Below are 9,689 nucleotides of genomic sequence, written 5' to 3'. Positions count from 1 at the left end.
AAAGCTGGATCGTCATCTTCTTTCAAATGAATTGACCGTGTAATGAAGTTGAGGGAAAAACTTTTTCTATTTCTAGATCCACTTTCTGATTGATTGCACAAGTCGTGCTGATCAATCCCATCTTATCAGATCGTTGTGTTTAACATACTTGTAAACAGCTACTTTGCAATCTGAATGATCTGACTATCAATCGGTTAATAGTTGCCACAAGTTGCCATGGAAACACAGATTCAACATCCGAAAACAATGATCGCCTGTTGCGCTACAAGTCTGGTTTCAGTGTGAATTGAGAGACGTTTGTAAGTCCACAAAGACAGATCAAGCCTGAGACCGGTTCTTTTTTACTTTTTTATTGCTTAAACTGCCATCTGGAACAATCTATACCAAAAGGATAAACATCTTTGCACATACAGGAGGTCAAACTAAATACAGGGTAGAATAGAAAAAGAATGGTCCTCTGGTGGCCTGCAGCTCTCAGTGCCGCAGGCCTAACAAACTCACTGGAGGTCGGGCTAGCAGGAGTGACTGACTACTACTGTAAGCCCAGGTTAGGTAAGCTAAGGCAAACCGGGACGATTGCAGTGTGGCTAAAACCTTTTGGACTAAAACCAATGATGCAGATATTTACATGAAAACAAGGTGAAACCCTCACCCCTAACGGAGTCAACTTCCTGTGGAACGGGACAAACAGGATGTGTTGTCAGTGGACACAAACCCACGTGTTGCCACATCCACAAGGATAACCTGAGGGTTAGGGGGGAACAGATGATCAGTTTTAAGTGTAAAGAAACATACACTCGTGTCCGTTAACGAAGGGTCTTCTCGCCAGCCTGACTACCCTGCAATCGGCACCCAAATCAAAAACTTTTTGGACGTACAAACACACATCTCAATCCTAAACGCGCACAAGTGCTGTGAATGAAACATAAACATGACTGAGTACAGGTCTGGAAACAGACAGTGAGGCAGGAATGAAAAGCCTATAATCCAGAAGTTGTGTTTGGTGAAGATCTTTAAAAAAGAAAATAAAAGATATAACATTTTATACCATCTAAATAGTCATGAAGCAGTTAAGCTAGAGAGTAACAAACCAAATATTTGACAAAGTTCCTGCTTCTCCACAAAGCTGCAGGACACTTTTTTCTTCTTCTTTTTTTTTTTTTAGTTTTTTTTTTAAATACACGCTTCCATTCATACCGGATCACTGGATGCCTAAAACATCATGCCAAATAAGCATAAAGAACAGGTCACAAGCTACTCTGATGAAAAGACAGCCACCTTTTCAAATAGGCAATAAGCAATGACACTAGTATTAAATACACATCTGCTCGCTCTGCCCGTCAGCTCACCGGCGTGAAGCCTCGACACATAAATACTTCACATGTCCTGAAAATCCATCTCGCTCGTTTGATTCCTTCCACTTCCATAAAACTTTAACTAAACCTCTTGATCTATTTTTAAAAAGTTTTAACCCATGACATTTTTACACAATACAATTACATACTGTTTCGTCAGTTGACAAGAAGAAGCGTTTATTTACTTTGTGGCACTGGACACCTAAAATAGAATTTATGGAAAAATAAGTGTTTACAAAAGACAGTTAAACATATTTTTTTTTAAAGATCACCAGCACTCCAAACCATAAGATCATCATTTTAACTATACTATGATAACATTTCTGATTACAAACCATAGCAGAAGAGTGACCAAGTTATTTGGTATATACTAAATAAACTCAATACTGAAATACATTTAATACTATTTTTTTTCCTTTCTTTTTATTTATTTATTTATTTTTCCTCAGAGTAGTCAAGGCAGTTCTTGTATGTTCATTCTATGGATTAAGAGGACAGCAAGAGTGAGAACTACTTCCTGTTCCTCCGACACACACTGCATCTCCACGGCTATGCATCTTTGCGTTGTGACAATAATCATTTGGCACTAGCCTGGTAGCTGCACATTAAAAGTCTTAAGTTGTACAAGCTCTCTCAAACTAAAACAAACCCCGTCAACGTCGTCTCGTCTTTTACAAATCAACCATAAACGACAGGTGGAGCATCTTATCACAGCTGAAACCTAAAAAACAATTTGATGCGACCGTATTCTTCCTGCCTTCTAGGGTTTCTGCTCTACTCTGTAGGTCTAATCAAGCTAACTCAAGGAAACTTTAAATGGGGAATAAGCAGTCTTCTCACTTTACTTCCATCGAAAACAGAAATCTGTAACAAATTCAGCGAAAGCGCCATGTAAAGTCTTGATTGTCTGTCTCATCAGTCTGAGACCCTAAAGTCTTTCTCCTGCTTTGTGTTTAAAAAGAAAGCATAACCAGCAAATACATATATAAGTAACATGTGATGTAACTGTGCCTACAAGGTAGCGTACAGCAGCTGGTACAAGCGCTGGTGAAGGGCTAAAAGTCACCTCTGCGTGACGGGCGGTAACAACAAAATCATGTGTGTGTGTAAAACAAAGAGAGAGGAGGGTGGGGGGAAAGCAAACAGAAACGAGAAGAAAGTGACGAAAAGCAAATTGCATTGGTGGACCCTGGGTCTGAAAGGAGAGAGGACAGGGTGAAGGGTGTGGGGAGAGGAGGGGATGGGGAGAAGTGCTCCCTCAGACGGACAGCGAGACGAAGCTGTTGTACTGTTGGATGTTACGTTTGAGGATGTCTGAGCAGGGGCCCAGCACGCGCTCGAAGCGTGGCCGGTCCAGCTTGACGCACTTCAGGGGGCCGCGGGCGACCACGGTGGCAGCGCGGGGACGGTTCATCAGCAGGGCGATCTCACCTGAAAGCCACAGAGGAACACAGAGCTCACAAACACTGGATGTGCGCAAAGACGTGCATTTCTGTATAACAGAAGTCTAATCCTTTAAAAAACGTCTAACAACAAGGAATAATTGACTCTTTGTCAAAACCAGCCTCCCTGTGTTACTGCTGCTGGGTTAGACAAGCAATAGGAATGCAGGGACTCCATTGCCACAGAGAAACTTTGAAACCCTGTTTACTTAGTTTAGATAGAAGATTACCACAACTACTGTGAGTGTGGTTGTCCATGTTCACTTTTGGGGTTGAGTCACACACAACTTTTAACACTTTTGCTTTTCTTAATTCTCTCTGCTTTAAGTTCACCGGCTCGTTTGTCAAACTGCAGATTTGTTAGCAGCAGTAACCATGGGAGGGAACCTCCTGATTGGTGGATAATAAACTAATAACAACATAAATTAAAAAATAAAACATCATGAAAACATTAGTGAATAATTGCAACTACAATGCTTATATTCCTACCAAAGTAGTCCGATGGTCCTAATCTCCCAACTTCCACAAACTCCTCGTTCTCTGAGCGACGCTGCAACACTGCAGCAGAGCCCTGAGAAGACCACACAAACACAACCATCAGCTTTGCCAGCGTTTTGTATTGGAGGAGAGGGCACTTTAAAATGAACAAATGTCTGGAAAGTATCCAAGAGTTTTTAGATAATTGTTGACGCTTTATGACGACTCAGATTTAAATGATTCAAATGGCACATTGAGAAAAATGGTCAATTATGAAAAGAAAAAAAAAACAATTATCATGTATGTAGACTCTATCACAGTTCAATACTGTTTCCCAAGACTAAAAAAGCTTTAATACTTTAATGTAACCAGGTCTGTGTCTAATTATTATTTCCTTAAATAGTTGACTGCCTATAAATAGAATTTAGCAACTGTAGCAGTTTAGTGTTAATTTAATCTAAATATTTTAATAATGACCCTCTGATCAACAAATGCTTAGGATGAAGCAACATTTTTACATCGCCACAAGAGGGTGTTTGTGTACAATATAGTCCAACGACGGAAAATACAGCAGCCGACTGCAGAGCTGATTAAATAATACAGGCAACATTAACAGACACCTCAGAGGACAATAATAAAACTCCCTAATGAAAGTGTGACAAACCTAGTCTGTATGAAGATGTGTGTGTGTGTGTGCGTGTGTTTGAGTTACTAATCAAGTGGATACCTCCAGGATGATGAAGAACTCATCTCCAGGCTCTCCCTGCACAACAATCTTTTGTCCGTCCTCAAACTGGACGGGCTCCAAGGCATCGGCGACTGTCAGACGCTCCCATTTGTCAAGAGACTCTGAGGAGGAAGAACACAGGACCATTTTCAGGTGGATGACAGAATCGATTTTGACACTTTTTACTAGTTGTGTTTTAAGGCGAGATATTATTGAAGGTTATTTAACCTCAACAAAACTAATTTTGTTCTTCCTATATTTTTTATGCTTTGGAACAAGGCTGATTTTAAAAGATTAACTCACCTAAAATGGACACTTTCCTGAGGAATTCTTCATACATCTTCCTCTTTCTCAAAGTGCTTCCCTAAAGAGACAGACAATTTGTTAGCGCAACAAAAACAAAACTAATGACAGAAGATTTGAAATAAGATATAAGAAAGATGCCACATATTACAATAAGCCAAATCATAAATATATGCAGAAAAACTACAATACAAAAAGAGCTCAAATATTTTGGGACACAGCTACAACAGTGGTCTCCCTTTTGACCCTAAGATACTACAATATCCCTCCTCACCATAAGTATTCTCCTGTAGCTGTCTCTGTCAATGCCCCACAGTTTGACGTTGGTCTTGGCTCTGACTGTAGCCGCCCTCGGGGTACCGTATATCAGTGCCAGTTCTCCAAAGCTGCCTCCTTCCCCAATGCTGGTCACCCATTCATTGTTCACATACACCTGTCATAACGGAACGATACACGCCAACATATTGTTCAGTAAAAGACACAAACAAAATTGTATTTAAGGAAAAATATATTTTTCTCCAATAACCCTTGACGTGGATCAGATACTCACATCCATCTCCCCTTGGTCAATAACATAGAAATTGTCCCCTTCGTCACCTGGAGACATATAAAAAACCTGTTAGTTTCACTGAGACACAATATTTGATTTGGATTAATATTTGTTTAACTGAATGGAAAGATGTGACCCTACCCTGCAGAATAACAGTCTCCCCAGCAATATAGGTGACTGGAAACATTGCATCAAATATGTCACTGGAAAAAAACAGATTTGTTAGCCAAATGTTTGGGAACCATAAAACCGAACACTGTCTGAGATATGTACCTCCTCTCGTTGTCATCCAGGTGTGAGAAGAGCACGTTCTTTTCAATAGCTTTGGCTAAGGCAGCCATTGTTTTGTAGTCTTTTGGAATGACCTTAGAAAACGAATGAAAGCTGGTGTGAGGATGTTTTCACAAACGTTTAAACCAAATGTAAAATCTGAAAGCGTAATGTCTTGACAAATATTTCCATCTCTACCTTTCTGACATATGAGGCTGCATCCTCCTCTGTGTAAACCTCTGCGCTGAAGGCTCCTCTCCGCCGGCGACCCTTCACCACAGGGTTCATGGGTGGAGACACCTCCTCATCACGTGAGTCTGAACGGGAACTGCTGGCCTTCTGCTGGTTCTGAATCTGCTTGGCCTCCTCCTGGAGAGGATGGAGGGGATGGAGTCAGTAAGAGAAAAGATGCTGATGTATATACAGTTCAGCGAATATTTGGAAAAATAAAATTTTGTTCACTGTGGAAAATGACTAATACCACATTAAAATCCTAGGCTTTCCCAGAGATTTATAAACTACTGAGTGGGAGATATAGCCCCCATTAACAAATAGGGAGGGGGGTTCAAAAGTCTGCCTTTAGTCTGGTGTTCAGCGAGGGGAATGTAGCTCAGCTGAACTGACATCAGGTGACTGGTTTGTCCAATGAGTTCTGGTGCATTTTCTGAATCTGGGCACAAAGAAGGCCCCTGCATGCCCTTTATTCATCCTGGGGCTTCTATCACTGGTTGAATCATCAATACATTCGATTGTGCCAGTTCCTCTGGCAGCAGTATGTGTGCAAGCCACAATTCCCTCTATGTATCACTTTGATAACTTTTGCTTTGTCAGTCCATACAACATAATCAGATCTACCAAGTTATTTCTTCTTGTTCTCCTGTGCTTACCTGTTTTATACACATGTACCCCACTGTTGAATTATAGACTAGCTTTCCATCAATGTGTTATTTATCATAAACAACTAAATCAACTAAGACAACTGAATTCATAAATGGCCTGTGTTTTGTGACTGAACTAAAATAATCACAAATTTCAAGAAATATTAAGTGTCCAATTACTTCTGAACATTTCGAATTTGGTGGAAAAAAATACATCTGAACTATATTTCACATGCAGTTCTTTTCATATGAACATAATAGTCAAAATCGAAATTAAAGACACACGGCATTTTGAAATAGTATGATTTTTCCCAAAAAACATATTAAATGAATGTTTTAAAGCAAAGAACACAAAGAACAAAAATATATATATATGTATATACTGTATATATAAATACTTGTGATGTGGAAGAATTGAATGTTCTAAAAATAATAATAATAATAATACAAAAATTATATATAAATGTAGTTACTTATTATCGTATGTTTACTCCTCTAGTTAACATATATGCTGTGGTTTCCCCAAAAAACATTTCCAAACTATTTATAATAACAATATTCAATTATTGTTGTGCATTGCAGATGTGTCATCATATTATCATGACTGCAAATTATTATTGCTTTTAATGGAACAATTTTTATAACTGAAAAATTGCTGAAAGTTTGTTAAACAAACTTCTATTTTCAAATATAAAGACAAAAGAAATAAAAGTTACAAAAACTTTAATCCAAAACACTGGATCTATGAGACTGAATGTGTGGAACTGATAAACTGATTTGATTGAAATGAAATGAAATTTTTGTGAAAGCAAAAATCAGGTGGCTAACGACACAGTAATTCTTCGTGTGGTATAAGGGTGTATTCAATATTCAGTGTTGACTGTGTAAAGATTTGCTTTCTGCCCCCCAACCAATAGGAACAAAAAAACATGCATGTGCACAAACACAAACCTTCTCCAGCCTCTCGAAGTACTCCCTGAGGAAGGCCATGGGCCTGTCTGGCCTGGAGGTGCACAGCTGAACAATGCAGTCCTTCAGCAGCTGTTGAATGTTGTGTTTCTGCACGTACTGCTCACACTCTCGGAGACTCCGCTCCTCCTCACTGCTCGTACTTCCAGATGCCATGACGACAACCGCAACCCTGCTCTGTGACCTCTAACCTTTGAAGTGGACAGGGACAAGGACCGTGACGTTAGATCATCGCTGTGCAACATGGACTTATTTGCTAAAGAGAGAGTGTGCGGGAGTCAAAGTGTGCGAGCGTCAGGATTAGAAACACACAAAAAATGTGAGAAAAATAGAGCCAGAGTGAGAAAGCACGGAGAGGTGGGGTGCTGTTTTGTCACTATGGAGCCTGTTTGCTCCAAAGTGTCAGGAATGAATACTGGTCATATGATGTGATCACACATATCTGACTGCAGACAAAACAACAAAGATGAGCACACTATCTGCCCTGAGCTTATTTACACAAAACAAAATTTCACCAACTTAAATGAACCTTTCTAATACAGTCAGTTCCTAGTATAGTCAGTTAAACATTGTCATACACAAGGCCTAAACAGGACAGGAGACATATAGGCCTGTGAATTAATCTTCTGTGACAAAAGTACAAACCATAAAAATAAGTGCACATGCTTTAGATTTCAGACCACAACGTTGCTTGAGCAACTCTGCCTGACTTATCCGAGATCATCTGATCAGTCCCTGTGATATAAGTTCCGTCAGGCGCCTCTGAGCTTCAAGTAACAGTGTAGTCTGAAACAGGAAGGCCCCTGAAGCCCTGCAGCAACCAATGTGTGCATTCTAGAGGAGCAAACAAGCAAACAAAGTCCTATTGAGCAAACGGCACAATCCATTCTGCACCTGCAAGTGTATCATGCATGTGCATCAGTATAATAGGATTCGGATCATTTCTAATCTGACAAGGCCCAGGGGAGATTACTAACAATGTTATCAAAGATGAGGCTGGCAGAGTCTTTACGCAACTAACTACACTATTTGAAGAAACTTGGCAGACAGGAATTAATCTAAACCTACCACAGGAATAACCAAGTGGTAAATGATACTGTTTTTAGAACAGCTGGTATAAATTAAGAGCCTCAGGCAACATCTACGAACAAGGCTCTTTAGTCTTATGTAATAAACAAGTCTGCTTAAGTTGGGTACATCTAAGGTCGTTAAATATTTTGCTAACACGTTCGTGTTCAACGTTTTATATAGTTTCTATGCAGCATCATCACCTCGGATGTCCACTATCAAACGAATGTCAATTAAATTAAGAGATGCAGAATGACCTTGCTGAAAAAGAGAAAAGACAGCACGGATGGGGTGTAATAACGCATCTAAGGGTGAAAAAAAATAGGAAACACTACCGCCTTCAGATACCGTATGGGAGCAAATGCCCTGTCTGTTGCACCGTCTAGGTCAGGAAGGCTTCACGGGAAGGCTGACGGCTGCAGTCAAGTTACTAACAGCAGCAAGATTAATGCTTAAAACACGACCAACCAAATATGATAAAATCATAACGTGTTAGCACAAACTGAAATAAAAGATAAGCGTGTAATACTTTTGTTCAACTATCTTTGGCCTACGTTATGTCAGAGCGTCTGGTTTGATGCCTAGCTGGCTAGCTCCGTGCAAAGGCAAAGCGCTCCTCCAATGACGCCATCTTGAGTTCTATCATAAACAAACGAGAGACGGAGGAAACAAATTTCACCTATACAGAGGTCACATATTCCCCCCGTCGAAACGACACGATACTCACAAGAAACTGTAAAATCCTTCCGAGCCTTTCGATAGCGACTCGGGGCGTATGATATTTCTCAAAGCGCACCGTTACCAGATCCTCCTCCTCGCTTCGATTTTTTTTTTTTTTTTTTACCGAGCCCTGGACCGCTGCCCCACCGGATACGGCTGAGAACCAATCAACAGCCGTCACTGACGTCAATTCTCCTCGTTCTGACATGTGAGCCCGTAACCCCTGGCAACCTTAAAGGAGACAGCACGGAAATCGTGACGTCAAGGAAATGGTTAAGAAATGAAAAAGAAAAAAAAAATCGATTGATATCTGATTAAAATGGTGAGCTAACGAACATATCACTTTATTATCGCTATGTAGAAAAAGTTATAAGTCAGAAATGACGAAAAGTATTGCGGCTGGAAGATAACGTTTGCTCTAAAAAAAAGTAAATAAAGGCATTAGTAAATCTTTTTATGTAGATACTTAAATAAATAAAAATAAATTGTAGCCCATAGGCGAAATAATTACAGGGTTAAAACTCAGTATACGTTTCCTGAATTCAATATGAATATGAAATACTAATTTAGAACAAATATTACATCTAATATTTTTATTATAATAAAATAATAATAATAATAATAACCAAAAGCATATTATTTTATGTTATCATAAGTGTAAACGTTATTTTTGTGTTAAATGTCCGAACCGGTGCACAATGTGTTGCGTAGTTTAAGAATAAAGCGTACAATAATTAGTAATATTTGTTAAGATAGTAGCATAACTAAATTGTATTGTACATTTATTTTTCATTTTTATTTAGATATTTTATTCTTTATAGAATACAATTCTAATCTAGAAAACAGACGCCTTCTTTTTTCTTCTTCTTTTTCTTTTTTTTTTTTAACTTGGTCAAATATTGCCTAAATATCTGATATCTGAGCAGTTGG

The 9,689-nt window shown here is 39.2% G+C and overlaps 1 protein-coding gene across 2 annotated transcripts; it reads right to left on the bottom strand.

The window, feature by feature from the left end:
- Positions 1-334: 334 nt before the first annotated feature.
- On the bottom strand, positions 335-8,987 carry LOC125021954 (cAMP-dependent protein kinase type I-alpha regulatory subunit). 2 transcript variants are annotated; one of them, XM_047608163.1, is made up of 11 exons: positions 8,767-8,987; positions 6,954-7,157; positions 5,323-5,493; positions 5,128-5,219; positions 4,996-5,057; positions 4,855-4,901; positions 4,579-4,737; positions 4,305-4,365; positions 4,002-4,123; positions 3,287-3,368; positions 335-2,786 (listed from the first exon to the last, which is right to left on the bottom strand). In XM_047608163.1, the coding sequence occupies exons 1-11, from the start codon at positions 8,965-8,967 to the stop codon at positions 2,614-2,616; spliced, it is 1,374 nt and encodes a 457-aa protein (XP_047464119.1). In that variant the 5' UTR covers positions 8,968-8,987; the 3' UTR covers positions 335-2,613. The 2 variants fall into 2 exon arrangements, with proteins under 2 accessions (XP_047464119.1, XP_047464120.1); XM_047608164.1 differs by having other exon boundaries at positions 6,954-7,162; positions 8,767-8,966.
- Positions 8,988-9,689: the final 702 nt, after the last annotated feature.

The sequence above is a fragment of the Mugil cephalus genome, chromosome 16 (assembly GCF_022458985.1).
Source record: "Mugil cephalus isolate CIBA_MC_2020 chromosome 16, CIBA_Mcephalus_1.1, whole genome shotgun sequence".
Classification (NCBI taxonomy): Eukaryota; Metazoa; Chordata; class Actinopteri; order Mugiliformes; family Mugilidae; genus Mugil; species Mugil cephalus.
This window is presented reverse-complemented; position numbering and strand designations above follow the sequence as displayed.